The 21,122-nt window shown below is 43.2% G+C and overlaps 1 protein-coding gene and 1 long non-coding RNA gene across 5 annotated transcripts in view; one reads left to right on the top strand and one right to left on the bottom strand.

The window, feature by feature from the left end:
* The window catches only part of LOC149983283 (uncharacterized), a 106,443-nt gene that overhangs the window by 39,309 nt on the left and 46,012 nt on the right, over nt 1-21,122 (bottom strand). The window lies entirely within an intron of this gene.
* The window catches only part of LOC110523857 (aryl hydrocarbon receptor), a 46,100-nt gene that overhangs the window by 8,330 nt on the left and 16,648 nt on the right, over nt 1-21,122 (top strand). For all 4 annotated transcript variants that reach the window (XM_090234891.1, XM_090234892.1, XM_090234894.1 and 1 more), the window contains exon 2: nt 2,851-3,041. In XM_090234891.1, coding sequence (XP_090091017.1) covers nt 3,039-3,041 — 3 coding nt within the window. In that variant the 5' untranslated portion in view covers nt 2,851-3,038. The remainder of the gene's footprint in view (nt 1-2,850; nt 3,042-21,122) is intronic.

Genomic DNA, 21,122 nt, shown 5'->3' with positions numbered 1-21,122 from the left:
GTGTTCTTTTGCGAGATCACCACTGAGCTCTTTCAGATGCTCCACTACAATAGTCAAGTTAACCTCACCCTGGGGTATGAATGTACAGCAATGGTCACCTATCATTTGGCACACTCTTATGCAAACATTCTGTCCCTGTATGTACTTAGCCTCCGGCTACAAATATATTTTGCACAATGAATCATTCTATCTAACCCATAACATGTTAGTCATTACTGCTAGTCCACTTATATAGTTATAAACATACAGCACAATTGACTTGAGCATGTTTTAGTATCATCCAGAAAGCCATATGCATTAATGCATTTTAACAGACTTATGATAACATGGTAAAACAAAACCCCTACTATCAAAGTTATACAACCCACATTTAGAATGACTGTCTTCAATGCTCCACGTTGAGTCTATCACTTAAATTCAAGACCCTCAACTTAGCACACATCGTCACGGTTAAAATGTACATGTACAAACAGTGTATTCATCTTATATTCCCAACATGAACTATTATCATCACTTGTGGTAATTACAGATTGGTATCTCAATGCATTCTTAGTCTAAATTACTATACATTTCGCAGTGTGCAGACCTCCATAATCAACCTAATACCCCAAATAAACAATTACGGGCACGGTTGACCAACCGCTTTCGATTCTGCCTGTGTCCCCACTAAATATAATACTTTTTTTTTCACAAACCCAAGCTGTGTTCGAATACCCATACTAATATACTATATGCTTAATGAGTATATACTTCACACTATATACTATTAGTTCATTTTAGTATACTGTAAACAAATGCTAACCTTTCAGTTGAGCTTCGCATGTCTACCGGAAATTGATGTTGTTGCAATGCAGCCTATTGCTAGCTTGTTAGCATAACAAATTACTAGTTAGACATTTTATGAATTTGGGTGTTTTGGAAATTCAGACTGTTCAGAGCGTACACTGCCCGCTCTGGCCCAGTAGCAGGGTTGATCCAAGCTCTCTGACCTAACAAAGGCAGTCAAGCACCCAAACTAACATGCTAAAGTTGGCTAGCTTGCCAGCTACTTCCAGACACAAATAAGAGAACACATCCTCACTCTTACCATTCTACTCACCCTAGCAGAGCTGGTAATGCTTTTTTCATGTTATCCAAAACGTTGGTGACTAACTGTGCTGCTGGCAAGAATTGAATTACGTTATTTTCCCCCAACGTTGGCCATATTCATCGGGTGTTGAGTGTTTGTAAATTCATCAGTTATTCTGCGCTCTGGTATATTCAAATTTAGCTAAGGTAAGAGTGACATGAATAATCAAGTCAATAAATGTTGGGTAGTTGAATAGCATATAGTTCATATACTGGAAGATTTGGTATATTAGTAGCCAGCTAACGTTAGGCAGCTAGCTAACATAAACTCAGCAAAAAAAGAAATGTCCCTTTTTCAGGGCCCTGTCTTTCAAAGATAATTCATAAAAATCCAAATAACTTCACAGGTCTTCATTGTAAAGGGTTTAAACACTGTTTCCCATGCTTGTTCAATGAACCATAAACAATTAATGAACATGCACCTGTGGAACGGTCATTAAGCATGTCTGGGACCTGTTGGATCGGAGGGAGAGGGCTAGGGCTATTCCCCCCCAGAAATGTCCGGGAACTTGCAGGTGCCTTGGTGGAAGTAGTCCATGAGGAGGAGATGCACTGCAGTACTTAATGCAGCTGGTGGCCACACCAAATACTGACTGTTATTTTTGATTTTGACCCCCCCCCCCCCCCCCTCCTTTGTTCAGGGACACATTATTCCATTTATGTTAGTCACATGTCTGTGGTACTTGTTCAGTTTATGTCTCAGTTGTTGAATCTTGTTATGTTCATACAAATATTTACACGTTAAGTTTGCTGAAAATATACTCAGTTGACAGTGAGAGGACGTTTCTTTTACCGGTACATACTGCTGTAATGATATGCTATGCGGTTCATAAGGATAGAGTAACAAATTGTCATAATTAGCCATAGCAACCAATATTTTTGCACTGATTCAAGTATTTTGTTTTTTGTCAGGATTTTGTCCTCAGATGAAAGGATGAAAATAGTATAAATGTACTTATTAAAATAGCATGCAGAACGCATCACAGGTATTACAAGTATATGCAATTTGGGTGAAAGTGCAGTGTTTGGACAGTGCCCTTATGAAAAAAATATTACTGTCTGAGTGCAGTTTAACTGCAGTATGCTGCAAATACTGCATCCAAAATCCCACAGTCGACTGCAGTTTCTTCACTTTTACTGCAGTTTCAAAATTGCAATCTTTTTTGTTATGGTGAAAATTCTATATGTTGTTCTTGACCCGTGTGTCACTGACGATTTTGACACCGTGATTCTGGAGCTCCTGAGCTGGGCCAGCTAGCCCTGGGCTAAGGTGCAGTGTGAACACGCCTTTTGTTGTTTAGTCAAGGATCTGGTGTAGAGAAATTGCCCTGAAACAGTATCTCAGCCTGCTGTTGACTACAGGGACACTACAGATGACATAAACATACCTCCTTTGACCTCCTCCTCTCCTGAATGGCCCCAATAGCTGATGGGCATCACCTCAAGGTATCCAGATCATGTCAATAATGACTAGTTGACTAGTTTTGAACCTGGGTCATCTGTGCACCACAAGATTGTGTTAGCTCACCGAGCTAAAGCCTCTGACAATCACATGCATTACTCCAGTCTGTGTTCAGTAGATTCCTAATCGTCCCTCGTCCTCTCGTATCTGGCCTCAGTCTGTTAGCCCTCTGAGCTAAAGCCTCTGAAAAACAGCTGCAGTAGTTCAGCTCTGTTCAGTAAATTCCTAAATCCCCCTTCCCCTCTCCTGCCTGTCCCCAGTCTGAAGCCTGCTCCAGGGGACGGTGTGGTGATGACCAACCCGTCTAAACGTCACCGGGACCGTCTGAACGGGGAGCTGGACCGGCTGACTGGCCTTCTGCCCTTCTCCGAAGAGGTCAGGGGTCGGCTGGACAAACTGTCCGTCCTCCGGCTCAGTGTGGGATACCTCAAGGTCAAGAGCTTCTTCCATGGTGAGTGGACTACGGAAGTACACGCACGCACGCACACACACACACAGACACACACACAGAACCATACACACACCACAATGTATCTCTAAACTCACTGTTGGAAAGTAATAAGGCTATGAACATGCTCTACAGTCATTACATTAGCAGGTTATTTTTATGTCAGCCAGAAGTGTGAAGTGGAGAGTATAGATTACCATAGACAACTAGGAATGTGTGTGTGTGTATCACTACATTGCCACTAACAGTTGAGGTTGTCGGAATGAACTATTTCCCTGTTTAACCACTAGGTATTATGACACCTCCATTGTGGGGCTCTAAGTGGTAATGATGAGTCGAAATCCACTTAGCCTAATTACTGTTTTCTGGTACATTCTTTATTTTCTTTTGCGTGTTTCCTATAGCCCATAGCCAGCCATGGTGCATAGGCTATTTACTATGCTTTGATTGACGTTTGAACAGCAAGTGTTGACTAGTTCATAAAAGGTGTCGAACTCACTGAATAAAGTCGATCTCCTGCACCACCATTCAAAAGTTTGGGGTCACTTAGAAATGTACTTGTTTTTGAAAGAAAAGCAATTTTTTTGTCCATTAAAATAACATCAAATTGATCTGAAATACAGTGTAGACATTGTTCATGTTGTAAATGACTATTGTAGCTGGAAATGGCAGTTTTTTAATGGAATATCTACATAGGTGTACAGAGGCTCAATATCAGCAACCATCACTCTGTGTTTCAAGTAACAGACACATCTCAACATCAACTGTTCAGAGGAGACTGTGTGAATCAGGCCATGTTCAAATTGCTGCAAAGAAACCACTACTAAATGACACCAAGAAACTTGATTGGGCCAAGAAACACGAGCAATGGACATTAGACAGGTGGAAATTTGTGCTTTGGTCTGGTGTCCAAATTTGAGATTTTTGGTTCCGACCGCCTTGTCTTTGTGAGACGTGGTGTGGGTGAACGGATGATCTCTGCACGTGTATTTCCCATCGTAAAGCATAGAGGAGGAGGTGTTATGGTGGGTGCTTTGCTGGTGACACTGTGATTTATTTAGAATTCAAGGCACACTTAACCAGCATGGCCACCACAGCATTCTGCAGCGATACGCCATCCCATCTGGTTTGGGCTTAGTGGGACTATCATTTGTTTTTCAACGGGACAAAGACCCAACACACCTCCAGGCTGTGTAATGGCTATTTTACCAAGAAGGAGAATGATGTAGTGCTGCATCAGATGACCTGGCCTCCACAATCCCCCAACCTCAACCAAATTGAGATAGTTTGGGATGAGTCGGACCACAGAGTGAAGGAAAAGCAGCCAACAAGTGCTCAACATATGTGGCTACTCCTTCAAGACTCTTGGAAAAGCATTCCAGGTGAAGCTGGTTGAGAAAATTCCAAGAGTGTTAAAGCTGTTATCAAGGCGAAGGGTGGCTACCTTGAAGAATCTAAAAAATAAAATATATCTTGATGTATTTAACACTTTTTTGGTTACTACATGATTCCATGTGTGTTATTTCACAGTTTTGATGTCTTCACTATTATTCTACACTGTATAAAATAGTACAAAATACATTTAAAAAAAAACCTTTAGGTGATCTAAAACTTTTGACTGGTAGTGTATATTGCAGTAAAACTGTAAATAAGACTTTCATCTCTAGGAAAGACAGGTTTAATGTTCCCCGCTTAGTAAATAGTCCTGTTTATAGGCCTAGATGATATCCAAAATAATGAACAATACACTGAATTCACACATTTTCAGTAATTCAATTGTAGTTTCTACTCTACCACAACTCATTTTACCAATCTGGGGGGTAAAGTATTAAATAAATTCGCTGTGTATTTCGGATGGAATCAAGGCATTAGAATGTGACTGAGGCAACTAAAATAGAGCATGTTAATAATGGTATATTCTCTAGACTGACATAACATTTTGTTTGGAAAAAGACCCCAGTCTTACCCAACCCACTGCTGTGGCACATAGATGCCATTTTGTTTTGGGATTGTTACGAGAGTCAGCCTTAACTTTTGAAGGCTTCTTTTCTTTTTGTCAGATTTGGATGAAGGTTGTTGTTTTCTCCTCAAACAACCCCTTCTTTCTCAACACTCTTTTTATTTTTTATTCCTCCTCTCTCCCTTTCTCTCTACTGTCCTTTTGTTTTTCTTCCTATACCCTTCGTCTCTTTCTCTCTCTCTCTCTCTCTCTCTCTCATTTGTTAGTTTGGATCCCGTTAGCTTTTGCAGAAGCAGCAGCTACTCTTCCTGGGGTCCACAAAACATCAAAAGTAACTTAACACTGATACACTGATAGACAAGGAAAGTCACACACATTTAAAATACAATGATATACAGACAATGCAACTAAAAAGTAATACAAACAATACAACAACAAAATGATATACAGTGGGGCAAAAAAGTATTTAGTCAGCCACTAATTGTGCAAGTACTCCCACTTAAAAAGATGAGAGGCCTGTAATTTTCATCATAGGTACACTTCAACTATGACAGACAAAATGAGAAAAAAAAATCCAGAAAATCACATTGTAGGATTTTTAATGAATTTATTTGCAAATTATGGTGGAAAATAAGTATTTGGTCAATAACAAAAGTTTATCTCAATACTTTGTTATATACCCTTTGTTGGCAATGACAAGAGGTCAAACGTTTTCTGTAAGTCTTCACAACGTTTTCACACACTGTTGCGAGTATTTTGGCCCATTCCTCCATGCGAGATCTCCTCTAGAGCAGTGATGTTTTGGGGCTGTTGCTGGGCAACGCGGACTTTCAACTCCCTCCAAAGATTTTCTATGGGGTTGAGATCTGGAGACTGGCTAGGCCACTCCAGGACCTTGAAATGCTTCTTACGAAGCCACTCCTTCGTTGCCCGGGTGGTGTGTTTGGGATCATTGTCATGCTGAAAGACCCAGCCACGTTTCATCTTCAATGCCCTTGCTGATGGAAGGAGGTTTTCACTCAAAATCTCACGACACATGGCCCCATTCATTCTTTCCTTTACACGGATCAGTCGTCCTGGTCCCTTTGCAGAAAAACAGCCCCAAAGCACAATGTTTCCACCCCCATGCTTCACAGTAGGTATGGTGTTCTTTGGATGCAACTCAGCATTCTTTGTCCTCCAAACACGACGAGTTGAGTTTTAACCAAAAAGTTATATTTTGGTTTCATCTGACCATATGACATTCTCCCAATCTTCTTCTGGATCATCCAAATGCTCTCTAGCAAACTTCAGACGGGCCTGGACATGTACTGGCTTAAGCAGGGGGACACGTCTGGCACTGCAGGATTTGAGTCCCTGGCGGCGTAGTGTGTTACTGATGGTAGGCTTTGTTACTTTGGTCCCAGCTCTCTGCAGGTCATTCACTAGGTCCCCCCGTGTGGTTCTGGGATTTTTGCTCACCGCTCTTGTGATCATTTTGACCCCACAGGGTGAGATCTTGCGTGGAGCCCCAGATCGAGGCAGATTATCAGTGGTCTTGTATGTCTTCCATTTCCTAATAATTGCTCCCACAGTTGATTTCTTCAAACCAAGCTGCTTACCTATTGCAGAATCAGTCTTCCCGGCCTGGTGCAGGTCTACAATTTTGTTTCTGGTGTCCTTTGACAGCTCTTTGGTCTTGGTCATAGTGGAGTTTGGAGTGTGACTGTTGGAGGTTGTGGACAGGTGTCTTTTATACTAATAACAAGTTCAAACAGGTGCCATTAATACAGGTAACGAGTGGAGGACAGAGTAGCCTCTTAAAGAAGAAGTTACAGGTCTGTGAGAGCCAGAAATCTTGCTTGTAGGTGACAAAATACTTATTTTCCACCATAATTTGCAAATAAATTCATTAAAAATCCTACAATGTGATTTTCTGGATTTTTTTCTTCTCATTTTGTCTGTCATAGTTGAAGTGTACCTATGATGAAAATTACAGGCCTCTCTCATCTTTTTAAGTGGGAGAACTTGCACAATTGGTGGCTGACTAAATACTTTTTTGCCCCACTGTATATTATTTTGCTGTTTGCTTGAGTAATTGGAGATGGAAGGGAGTTCCATGTGTGATTGTGGCTATGTTTAAAACTGAGCATTGCCGGGAATTCATTTTGGACTTGGGAACTGTGAAGAGACCGCCGGTGGCATATGTATGGGTGTCTGAAGAGACCCCTGGTGGCATGTCTTGTGGGGTATCTGAGCTGAATGTTATTTGATTATGCAGACAATGTGGCATTTTTGTCACAGTAATATTTCTCAGAAAAACTACAAGAGAAGCAATTAATCTCTAGCGTCAACCCTTAACTAGGAAAGACTTGCATGCATGTTGTTATTTATTTAACCAGGCAAGTCAGTTAAGAACAAATTCTTATTTACAATGACGGCCTCCTGGGGAACAGTGAGTTAACTGCCATGTTCAGGAGCAGAACGACAGACTTTTATCTCTCAGCTCGGGGATTCGAGCCAGCAAACTTTCGGTTACTGGCCAAACGCTCTAACCACTAGGCTACCTGTCACCCTGAATGTGTGTGGTTAAGGGCAATGCATGCTGCTCTGTCTTGAGCCAGCTGCAGCTTTGCTAGGTTTTTCTTTGCTGCCCTTGACCATATTACCGACCAGTAATCAAGATGGGACAAGACCAACTATTACAGTTGATTTTTGTGTAAAAAAACACAGAACCTCTTCTCTCTCTCTCTCCTCTGTGTTCAAATCAAATGTCATTTGTCACATACATGTGTTTAGCAGATGCTATTGCGGGTAGAGGTCGACCGATTATGATTTTTCAATGCCGATACCGATTATTGGAGGACCAAAAAAGCCATTTTGAAATGTTTTTTATTTTTATTTATTTGTAAAAATGACAATTACAACAATACTGAATGAACACTTATTTTAACTTAATATAATACATCAATAAATTCAATTTAGCCTCAAATAAATCATGAAACGTTCAATTTGGTTTAAATAATGCAAAAACAAAGTGTTGGAGAAGAAAGTAAAAGTGCAATATGTGCTATGTAAGAAAACTAACGTTTAAGTTCCTTGCTCAGAACATGAGAACATATGAAAGCTGGTGGTTCCTTTTAACATGAGACTTCAATATTCACAGGTAAGAAGTTTTAGGTTATAGTTATTATTAGAATTATCAGACTATTTCCCTCTTATACCATTTGTATTTCATTAACCTTTGACTATTGGATGTTCTTATAGGCACTTTAGTATTGCCAGTTTAACAGTATAGCTTCCGTCCCTCTCCTCGCTCCTCCCTGGGCTCGAACCAGGAACACAACGACAACAGCCACCCTCGAAGCAGCGTTACCCATGCAGAGCAAGGGAAACAACCACAGGCTCAGAGCGAGTGATGTTTGAAACGCTATTAGCGCGCGCTAACTAGCCAGCCATTTCACTTCGATTACACCACCATTACACACTCATCTCGGGAGTTGATATAGACTTGAAGTCATAAACAGCGCAATGCTTGACGCACAACGAAGAGCTGCTGGCAAAACGCACGAAAGTGCTGTTTGAATGAATGTTTACGCGCCTGCTTCTGCCTACCACCGCTCAGTCAGATACTTAGATACTTGTATGCTCAGTCAGATTATATGCAACGCATGACACGCTAGATAATATCTAGTAATGTAGTTAACTTGTGATTATGATTGATTGATTGTTTTTTATAAGATACGTTTAATGCTAGCTAGCAACTTACCTTGGCTTACTGCATTCCCGTAACAAGCAGTCTCCTTGTGGAGTGCAACGAGAGAGAGGCAGGTCGTTATTGCGTTGGACTTGTTAACTGTAAGATTGCATCCCCCGAGCTGACAAGGTGAAAAACTGTTGTTCTGCCCCTAAACGAGGCAGTTAATCCACCGTTCCTAGGCCGTCATTGAAAATAAGAATGTGTTCTTAACTGACTTGCCTAGTTAAATAAAGATTAAATAAAGGTGTAAAAAAATTCTGATTGTTATGAAAACTTGTAATCGGCACTAATTAATCGGGCATTCCGATTAATCGGGCGACCTCTAATTGCGGATGTAGCGAAATGCTTGTGTTTCTAGCTCCAACAGTGCAGTAAAATCTAACAATACTCACAATCTAAAATAAATTAATGGAATATATAAGAATATAAATATTTGGACGAGCAATGTCAGAGCGGAATAGACTAAGATACAGTAGAATAGGACAGAATACAATATATACATATGAGATGAGTAATGCAAAATATGTGAACATTATTAAAGTGACTAGTGTTCCAATTATTATTATTTTTTTATTTATTTCACCTTTATTTAACCAGGTAGGCTAGTTGAGAACAAGTTCTCATTTGCAACTGCGACCTGGCCAAGATAAAGCATAGCAGTATGAGCAGACAACACAGAGTTACACATGGAGTAAACAATTAACAAGTCAATAACACAGTAGAAAACAAAGGGGGAGTCTATATACAATGTGTGCAAAAGGCATGAGGTAGGCGAATAATTACAATTTTGCAGATTAACACTGGAGTGATAAATGATCAGATGGTCATGTACAGGTAGAGATATTGGTGTGCAAAAGAGCAGAAAAATAAATAAATAAAAACAGTATGGGGATGAGGTAGGTGAAAATGGGTGGGCTATTTACCAATAGACTATGTACAGCTGCAGCGATCGGTTAGCTGCTCAGATAGCTGATGTTTGAAGTTGGTGAGGGAGATAAAAGTCTCCAACTTCAGCGATTTTTGCAATTCGTTCCAGTCACAGGCAGCAGAGTACTGGAACGAAAGGCGGCCAAATGAGGTGTTGGCTTTAGGGATGATCAGTGAGATACACCTGCTGGAGCGCGTGCTACGGATGGGTGTTGCCATCGTGACCAGTGAGCTGAGATAAGGCGGAGCTTTACCTAGCATGGACTTGTAGATGACCTGGAGCCAGTGGGTCTGGCGACGAATATGTAGCGAGGGCCAGCTGACTAGCGCATACAAGTCGCAGTGGTGGGTGGTATAAGGTGCTTTAGTGACAAAACGGATGGAACTGTGATAGACTGCATCCAGTTTGCTGAGTAGAGTGTTGGAAGCCATTTTGTAGATGACATCGCCGAAGTCGAGGATCGGTAGGATAGTCAGTTTTACTAGGGTAAGCTTGGCGGCGTGAGTGAAGGAGGCTTTGTTGCGGAATAGAAAGCCGACTCTTGATTTGATTTTCGATTGGAGATGTTTGATATGAGTCTGGAAGGAGAGTTTGCAGTCTAGCCAGACACCTAGGTACTTATAGATGTCCACATATTCTAGGTCGGAACCATCCAGGGTGGTGATGCTAGGCGGGCATGCGGGTGCAGGCAGCGATCGGTTGAAAAGCATGCATTTGGTTTTACTAGCGTTTAAGAGCAGTCGGAGGCCACGGAAGGAGTGTTGTATGGCATTGAAGCTTGTTTGGAGGTTAGATAGCACAGTGTCCAATGACGGGCCGAAAGTATATAGAATGGTGTCATCTGCGTAGAGGTGGATCAGGGAATCGCCCGCAGCAAGAGCAACATCATTGATGTATACAGCGAAAAGAGTCGGCCCGAGAATTGAACCCTGTGGCACCCCCATAGAGACTGCCAGAGGACCGGACAGCATGCCCTCCGATTTGACACACTGAACTCTGTCTGCAAAGTAATTGGTGAACCAGGCAAGGCAGTCATCCGAAAAACCGAGGCTACTGAGTCTGCCGATAAGAATATGGTGATTGACAGAGTCGAAAGCCTTGGCAAGGTCGATGAAGACGGCTGCACAGTACTGTCTTTTATCGATGGCGGTTATGATATCGTTTAGTACCTTGAGTGTGGCTGAGGTGCACCCGTGACCGGCTCGGAAACCAGATTGCACAGCGGAGAAGGTACAGTGGGATTCGAGATGATCAGTGACCTGTTTGTTGACTTGGCTTTCGAATACCTTAGATAGGCAGGGCAGGATGGATATAGGTCTGTAACAGTTTGGGTCCAGGGTGTCTCCCCCTTTGAAGAGGGGGATGACTGCGGCAGCTTTCCAATCCTTGGGGATCTCAGACGATATGAAAGAGAGTTTGAACAGGCTGGTAATAGGGGTTGCGACAATGGTGGCGGATAGTTTCAGAAATAGAGGGTCCAGATTGTCACGCCCAGCTGATTTGTACGGGTCCAGGTTTTGCAGCTCTTTCAGAACATCTGCTATCTGGATTTGGGTAAAGGAGAACCTGGAGAGGCTTGGGCGAGGAGCAGCGGGGGGGGCGGGGCTGTTGGCCGAGGTTGAAGTAGCCAGGCGGAAGGCATGGCCAGCCGTTGAGAAATGCTTATTGAAGTTTTCGATAATCATGGATTTATCGGTGGTGACCGTGTTACCTAGCCTCAGTGCAGTGGCCAGTGATTTCAAGTCTATGTATTTAGGACAGCAGCCTCTAATGTGCTAGTGATGGCTATTTAACAGTCTGATGGCCTTGAGATAGAAGCTGTTTTTCAGTCTCTCGGTCCCAGCTTTGATGCACCTGTACTGACCTCGCCTTCTGGATGATAGCGGGGTGAACAGGCAGTGGCTCGGGTGGTTGTTGTCCTTGATGATCTTTTTGGCCTTCCTGTGACATCGGGTGGTGTAGGTGTCCTGGAGGGCAGGTAGTTTGCCCCCAATAATGCATTGGGCAGACCACATCACCCTCTGGAGAGCCCTGCGGTTGCGGGCGGGGCAGTTGCCATACCAGGTGGTGATACAGCCCAACAGGATGCTCTCTATTGTGCATCTGTAAAGGTTGTGAGGGTTTTAGGTGCCAAGCCAAATTTCTTCAGCCTCCTGAGTTTGAAGAGGCGCTGTTGCACCTTCTTCACCACACTGTCTGTGTGGGTGGATGCCGAAGAACTTGAAGCTTTCCACCTTCTCCACTGCGGTCCCGTCGATGTGGATAGGGGGGTGCTCCCTCTGCTGTTTCCTGAAGTCCACGATCAGCTCCTTTGTTTTGTTGACGTAGGGTGAGAGGTTGTTTTTCTGGCACCACACTCCCAGGGCCCTCACCTCCTCCCTGTAGGCTGTCTCGTCATTGTTGGTAATCAGGCCTACTACTGTTGTGTCGTCTACAGACTGTAGTAGGCCTGATTACCAACAATGACGAAAGTCTCTTAGGTACTGTTATCAAGCTGCTGAGCAGTGCTGTTGATGGAGCTCATGGGGGAGGCAGGGTGAGACAGGGGGGTGTATCAAGAGGGGAGGTAGGGGGGAGGAGTCCTAGAAGCTCTGAAGAACAGTGGCACAAAATGTGGCTCTTGATAAGGGTGTGTGTATGTGTTGTGAGTGTGTTTGTGTATGTGTTGTGAGTGTGTGTGTTATGGGAGTGGGGGGGGGGGGGGGGGGCTTTCCAGCGTCAAGGTGATAGCGAAACTCTAACAAACATCAACATGTCAGACCAGTCACATGGGATGATGACGCCATATTCTGTAGCGGTTGTCTTTGTCCTACAGCTTTCTACCTCCACTGTAGCCACCAACAACACAGGCAGCTACTGTATGGAGACTTAGGCCTCTTGATTCCGACATACAGCTGCCAATCCTATCTGAAGATAAGTACTCTGCAACTCAAACGTTCACTCAAATCTCCCATTGACATCAATGCATGACTTGTGTGAGAACCTGTGTGAGAGAAATTCAAGTTTCCAGCCTACTGAGAACGGCTAAGTCCATGGACATATCTTAAATGGCACCTTATGGTCTGGCCAAAAGTAGTGCAATAGGAAGAGTTTTATCAAGGATCGGAACACTGAAAGATAGTGAGAGATGGCGAGACTTGAGAGGGAAAAGTAGAGAGAGGGAGAGAGAGTGAAAAGGTCTGAGGTAGAGAAAGACCGGGAAAGAAAGAGAGTGCAGGAGAGACTGACTCCCTCCACCTGGAGGAGCATTAGATCAGGCCTCTCTGATACATCTCCCCACTGCTCCAATCCCCTCTGCTGAGCGGCTGTATCCTTTCCACTGTATGTCATCCTGTAACAACCTGTTATCCGTCTCCAGCCTAACATGCAAATCTCACCGGCCACGTTGCAAGCATGAGCGTTGCAAAATAAATGTACAAGCGTGTCTGCGTAGCCATGTGGTATGTGTTACTGCAAAGCCACATGCGACAAACTGGCAGTGGTGAGAAAAGTACCCAATTGTCATACTTGAGTAAAAGTTTAGATAACTTAATAAAAAGTCAGCCAGTGAAATTCTACTTGAGTAAAAGTCTAAAGGTATTTTGGTTTTAAATGTATTCAAGTATCAAAAGTAAAAGTATTAATCCTTTAAAAATCTGTATATTAATCAAATCAAAATGATGTTTCCACCTCCATGCTTCACGGTTGGGATGGTGTTCTTGGGGTTGTACTCATCCTTCTTCTTCCTCCAAACATGGCGAGTGGAGTTTAGACCAAAAAGCTCTATTTTTGTCTCATCAGACCACATAACCTTCTCCCATTCCTCCTCTGGATCATCCAGATGGTCATTGGCAAACTTCAGACGGGCCTGGACATGCACTGGCTTGAGCAGGGGGACCTTGCGTGCGCTGCAGTATTTTAATCCATGATGGCGTAGTGTGTTACTAATGGTTTTCTTTGAGACTGTGGTACCAGCTCTCTTCAGGTCATTGACCAGGTCCTGCCGTGTAGTTCTGGGCTGATCCCTCACCTTCCTCATGATCATTGATGCCCCACGAGGTGAGATCTTGCATGGAGCCCCAGACCGAGGGTGATTGCCCGTCATCTTGAACTTCTTCCATTTTCTAATAATTGCGCCAACAGTTGTTGCCTTCTCACCAAGCTGCTTGCCTATTGTCATGTAGCTCATCCCAGCCTTGTGCAGGTCTACAATTATATCCTGATGTCCTTATCCTGATGTCCTTACACAGCTCTCTGGTCTTGGCCATTGTGGAGAGGTTTGAGTATGTTTGATTGAGTGTGTGGACAGGTGTCTTTTATACAGGTAACGAGTTCAAACAGGTGCAGTTAATACAGGTAATGGGTGGAGAACAGGAGGGCTTCTTAAAGAAAAACTAACAGGTCTGTGAGAGCCGGAATTCTTACTGGTTGGTAGGTGATCAAATACTTATGTCATGCAATAAAATTCAAATTAATTACTTAAAAATGCGATTGTGATTTTCTGGATTTTTGTTTTAGATTCCGTCTCTCACAGTTGAAGTGTACCTATGATAAAAATGACAGACCTCTACATGCTTTGTAAGTAGGAAAACCTGAAAAATCGGCAGTGTATCAAATACTTGTTCTCCCCACTGTACATGAATTTGTCCAATAGAATTGCACCCTAGATCAGCTAGATGCAGGCATGAGTGTGTAAGGTGGTATTGAATGTGCGACTGGATGAATGGAATATGAATGACAGTCACCCAATATGCTGTATTAGAAATAAGGCCATGCTCATCATTTTTTTTATCATCCTTCCTCATCTTAAATGGCACTGACTGCCACTGATGTATACTTAGGTGAGTAAAGGTCTGTGCTTTTAAGGTAAGCCAATGTATAGATCAGAAACATTGCAGATAGAAATATACAGTATAGAGCTGATAGGATTTCTTATTCTTAGTACCATGTCTGTTCTAGATAACACATTTCTATCTAAGCACTCTATAAACATGGCACCCTTGTGAATAAGCCCCAGTTGAGGCTATCCACATCGCCTAGTGTTGGTTACCATGGTTACTCCCTCTCCCCATAGCAACAGGGAGCCTTAGCTTATACTTATCCAGAGAACCTTTATTATGATGTTGTTGTTGTTGCCCACTGGCTACATTCACTTTTGTTATTTGAGGTTGTGCTGTCATCAGCCCCCAGGGCCAGTCAGATGTGTGTATCTGAGCATTGGTGCAGCTGTGTGTGTTTTGGCCTGGCTGTAAGGATGTAACGAATCCCCACAGGTTCAAATGTTTAAGATGAGTGCATCGGTCTGTGGGATCCCAAAACGATACAAATTTAGCTTCGTTGGTCAGAAAATCGATTCAAACGTTACGAATTGTCGTTTCACTGACATTTTGTGCTCATATTAATTTATTTCTACCAAAAATACATCTCATATTTTGTGACAACTGTCCTCTCCCTCAGTGTATGAACTAAACATGTAACTGCGTTGACAGTCATTGATCTACAGGTCATTTTGCATGCCAATCAACCCCGAGTCAAACTGTGCACTGTTGTAATTTGAATCAATGTAATTTGAATCAATGTAATTTGAAATTGAAAATTGTGTTTTTGCTTTAAACAATCAGTGTATATGGTAATTTTTAGATATACAGTGGGGCAAAAAAGTATTTAGTCAGCCACCAATTGTGCAAGTTCTCCCACTTAAAAAGATGAGAGAGGCCTGTAATTTTCATCATATGTACACTTCAACTATGACAGACAAAATTAGAAAAAAAAATCCAGAAATCACATTGTAGGATTTTTAATGAATTTATTTGCAAATTATGGTGGTAAATAAGTATTTGGTCACCTACAAACAAGCAAGATTTCTGGCTCTCACAGACCTGTAACTTCTTCTTTAAGAGGCTCCTCTGTCCTCCACTCGTTACCTGTATTAATGGCACCTGTTTGAACTTGTTATCAGTATAAAATACACCTGTCCACAACCTCCAACAGTCACACTCCAAACTCCACTATGGCCAAGACCAAAGAGCTGTCAAAGGACACCAGAAACAAAATTGTAGACCTGCACCAGGCTGGGAAGACTGAATTTGCAATAGGTAAGCAGCTTGGTTTGAAGAAATCAACTGTGGGAGCAATTATTAGGAAATGGAAGACATACAAGACCACTGATAATCTCCCTCGATCTGGGGCTCCACGCAAGATCTCACCCCGTGGGGTCAAAATGATCACAAGAACGGTGAGCAAAAATCCCAGAACCACATGGGGGGACCTAGTAAATGACCTGCAGAGAGCTGGGACCAAAGTAACAAAGCCTACCATCAGTAACACACTACGCCGCCAGGGACTCAAATCCTGCAGTGCCAGACGTGTCCCCCTGCTTAAGCCAGTACATATCCAGGCCCGTCTGAAGTTTGCTAGAGAGCATTTGGATGATCCAGAAGAAGATTGGGAGAATGTCATATGGTCAGATGAAACCAAAATATAACTTTTTGGTAAAAACTCAACTCGTCGTGTTTGGAGGACAAAGAATGCTGAGTTGCATCCAAAGAACACCATACCTACTGTGAAGCATGGGGGTGGAAACATCGTGCTTTGGGGCTGTTTTTCTGCAAAGGGACCAGGATGACTGATCCATGTAAAGGAAAGAATGAATGGGGCCATGTGTCGTGAGATTTTGAGTGAAAACCTCCTTCCATCAGCAAGGGCATTGAAGATGAAACGTGGCTGGCTCTTTCAGCATGACAATGATCCCAAACACAACGCCCGGGCAACGAAGGAGTGGCTTCGTAAGAAGCATTTCAAGGTCCTGGAGTGGCCTAGCCAGTCTCCAGATCTCAACCCCATAGAAAGTCTTTGGAGGGAGTTGAAAGTCTGTGTTGCCCAGCAACAGCCCCAAAACATCACTGCTCTAGAGGAGATCTGCATGGAGGAATGGGCCAAAATACCAGCAACAGTGTGTGAAAACCTTGTGAAGACTTACAGAAAACATTTGACCTCTCTCATTGCCAAAAAAAGGTAAATAACAAAGTATTGAGATGTACTTTTTTCCACCATAATTTGCAAATAAATTCATTAAAAATCCTACAATATGATTTTCTGGATTTTTTTTCTCATTTTGTCTGTCAATAGTTGAAGTGTACTTATGATGAAAATTACAGGCCTCTCTCATATTTTTAAGTGGGAGAACTTGCACAATTGGTGGCTGACTAAATACTTTTTTGCCTCGCTGTACAGGGTAAAGTTGATCATTTCAAAACGAGGACAGCAATCACTTTTTTAAGCGGCACTACATGGTCCAAGCAGGAGGAGAAGCGCTCCATAAAAACTTCCAAACAGTCAAAACCATTCGATTTTGAGACGAGGGTGAAATTCAAGGCTCTATATTCATTGGCTATGTCATAGATCATTTTTAAAGATAAATATCTACACATTACTAGCTCAGACAATTTTAATCTGAAAAAATGACAAGTAAGGGATGGTTAATTTCAGATGAAAAGTGAGGGGAGAAAAAAACAGGCTGCATTGCCCCCCCCAATCTGATAGTGGGGTGGTAGATGCCCACTAGTCTCCCTTATGGCTCAGCTCAGGTGACTACATCCACCATAGACATATACACTGAGTGTACAAAACATTTCCATGACATGAATCGAGGTGAAAGTTATAATATCTTATTGATGTCACTTCAATCAGCGTAGATGAAGGGGAGGAGACATTTTTAAGCCTTGAGACAGTTGAGACACATTGTGTATGTGTACCATTCAGAGGGTCTATGGACAAGGCAAAATATTTAAGTGCCTTTGAAAGGGGTATGGTAGTAAGGTGCCAGATGCACCGGTTTGATTGTGTCAAGAACTGCAATGCTGCTCGGTTTTTCACGCTCAACAGTTTCCCTTGTGTACCAAGAATGGTCCACCACCCAAAGGCATCCAGCCAACTTGGAGCAGCATCCCTGTGGAACGTTTTCGATGCCTTGTAGTCCCAACGATTTGATGCCCCGACGAATTGAGGCTGTTCTGAGGCAAAATGGAGTGCAACTCAATATTAGGAAGGTGTTCCTAATGTTTTTATGTTTTGTAAACTCTGTACATAATTTATACACACACACACACACACACACACACACACACACACACACACACACACACACACACACACACACACACACACACACAGAAGTCAGCTCAGAGGCCCAGCTCAGGAGCTCCATCAGCAGCAGATTTGAATTTAGAACGAAAAATGTATGTGTTTATGCAACAACTGTTAATGCATCGAATCTTATCGCATCCAACCGAATCGCATCGATTCGTTCCTCTAATCAAACCGAATCGCATTGAATTGTTTCAAACCAAAATGTATCATTCCTGTATCGTATTGGAGCACAAGTATCTAGATGCATATTGAATCGTCTTGAAAGGGAAAGATGCACATCCCTACGTGCCTGGCTAATCATGAGGCCTCTGTTTCCTGTGTTTGTTGATAAGAAAAGGTGAGGGGGTAAGGGGGAGGGGTGAGCAGGGTTGAGGCCCAGTTAGTTCAGTCATTAACCTAACCCTGGCCTACCACACCACAGTTTCCACTGTCATTTTTATTTGTTTATTTCACTTGCTTTGGCAACGCCCACATAGGTTTCCCACGCCAAAAAGCCCCTTTGAATTGAGTTGAGTTGTTCACAATCCTCTAATGGATTGGATATTGTTAAGATGAACAGTCAACTCCTGATAACTACAGGCTCTAGTTTAGCTGCCAGGAGGTGACTGTACTACCTCTGTTACACCAAGTGATTAAAGTGTCTTTGACGTACTTAGCCTACCAATGTTTAGCACCAACTGGTTGCAGACAGGCACAAGCCAATATTTCAAGTCAGGATTTTTTGTGTGTACAGTGTGTGTACAGCAGTGGTGGCTGCTGAGGGGAGGACAGCTCATAATAATGGCGAGAATGGAGTCAATAGAATGGTATCAAACACATAAAACACGTGGTTTCCATGTGGTTGATACCATTCCATTCCACCCATTAATATGAGCCAGCCTCCACTGGTGTACTGTATGTGTACGGTATGTGTATGACCTTTGTGTGGTGTGAGAGAGCCTCATGTAGTGTGTATATTGTGTGTGTGTGTGTGTGTGTGTGTGGGGGAGGGGGGAGGGCTGGTACACGGGTTATGTATGTGCTGTACTAACTACCCTAAGGGGCCCCTCAATAACTTTAAAAGATAAATGAAAAAGACAGGATAGTATAGGACAGGACAGGAGGACAGGACAGTAAAGGACAATATAGGAGGACCGGACAGTATAGGAGGAAAGGTCACACAGGACAGTATATTACAGGACAGGACTATAAAAGACAAGACAGGACAATATAGGAGGACCGGACAGTATAGGAGGAAAGGACACACAGGACAGTATATTACAGGACAGGACTATAAAAGACAGGACAGTATAGGAGGACGGGACAGTAGATGACATGACGGTATAGGAGGACATGACAGTATTGGAGGACAGGACAGTAAAAGACAAGACAGGACAGTATAGGAGGACAGGACAGTAAAAGGCAGGACAGGACAGTATAGTATAGGAGGACGTGACAGTATAGGAGGACATGACAGTATAGGAGGACAGGGCAGTAAAAGACATGACAGTATTGGAGGACAGGACAGTATAGGAGGACATGACAGTATAGGAGGACAGGGCAGTAAAAGACATGACAGTATTGGAGGACATGACAGTATAGGAGGACAGGGCAGTAAAGGACAATATAGGAGGACCGGACAGTATAGGAGGAAAGGACACACAGGACAGTATATGACAGGACAGGACAGTAAAAGACAAGACAGGACAGTATAGGAGGACGGGACAGTATAGGAGGACATGACAGTATAGGAGGACATGACAGTATTGGAGGACAGGACAGTAAAAGACAATATAGGAGGACCGGACAGTATAGGAGGAAAGGTCACACAGGACAGTATATGACAGGACAGGACAGTAAAAGACAAGACAGGACAGTATAGGAGGACAGGACAGTATAGGAGGACATGACAGTATAGGAGGACTTGACAATATAGGAGGACATGACAGTATAGGAGGACAGGGCAGTAAAAGACATGACAGTATAGGAGGACATGACAGTATTGGAGGACAGGACAGTATATGACAAGACAGGACAGTATAGGAGGACAGGGCAGTAAAAGACATGACAGTATAGGAGGACATGACAGGACAGGAGGACAGGACAGTAAAGGACAATATAGGAGGACCGGACAGTATAGGAGGAAAGGTCACACAGGACAGTATATGACAGGACAGGACAGTATAGGAGGACGGGACAGTATATGACATGACGGTATAGGAGGACATGACAGTATTGGAGGACATGACAGTATAGGAGGACATGACAGTATTGGAGGACAGGACAGTAAAAGACAAGACAGGATAGTATAGGAGGACATGACAGAACAGTATAGGAGGACAGGACAGTATTGGAGGACAGGACAATATATGACATGACAGGACAGAATATGACAGGACAGTATAGGAGAACCGGACAGTATATGACAGGACAGGGCAGAATATGACAGGACAGTATAGGAGAACCGGACAGTATATGACAGGACAGGGCAGTATATGACAGGACAGGACAGTATATGACAGGACAGGGCAGTATATGACAGGACAGGACAGTATATGACAGGACAGGGCAGTATATGACAGGACAGGACAGTATATGACAGGACAGGACAGTATATGACAGGACAGGGCAGTATATGACAGGACAGGACATGTTGATGTGTTGTTGTTTTTCATAATGTGGCTTTCATAGTAATGCTTTTTGTATCCTGTCACTTCCTTCTGCCTGCACTTCCTCTCCAACTGGGGCAGTATCAGAACACACACACACGCACCTGCCATCCCTTTCCTGTGGTCCAGCCAGGTGTGTGTGTGTGTGTGTGTGTAGATGAACTGGCTCATTCTGGACTACTGTAGTTTCCCTTCGAGTGTGAGCCCCCCCCATCTCCCAACGAACCAGACTGGAGCGGAACTGAAACCTAAACTTAACGTGAACTAACTCTCTGAATGTACAGTACTGTACTGTAGTCTCCCTCGCCTCTGTCTCTAGGATACCTGAAACCAGACCTGAAACCAGATCTAACCCAAATTGGGTATATCAAGTAAAGCTGCATATCCTGTCCTGTAGTGTAGTGTAGTGTAGTGTAGAGAGCCAGTTTAGCCCCCCTCCCGTCTCACAGACCACATCTCTCTGGCGTGGCGTGCAGCGTGTTCGTGTGAACTCTTCACCTCGCCAGCACACAGAGCGCAGTAGAGGATGGAGAGAGAGTAGAGGAAGAGGAAGGGAGGCAGGAAGGGACGTTAGTGAAGGGGGGCAAAACAAAGCAAGGGAGGAGGGAGGTTAGACAGAGGGTATAGGGTTACTGTGTAGAGCGACAAGTTGTGAAAGTGGAAAGTTGCTAAATCTTTCCAA

Source organism: Oncorhynchus mykiss, chromosome 5, assembly GCF_057628025.1.
Source record: "Oncorhynchus mykiss isolate SJ-2025 chromosome 5, ASM5762802v1, whole genome shotgun sequence".
NCBI classification, from domain to species: Eukaryota; Metazoa; Chordata; class Actinopteri; order Salmoniformes; family Salmonidae; genus Oncorhynchus; species Oncorhynchus mykiss.
This window is presented reverse-complemented; position numbering and strand designations above follow the sequence as displayed.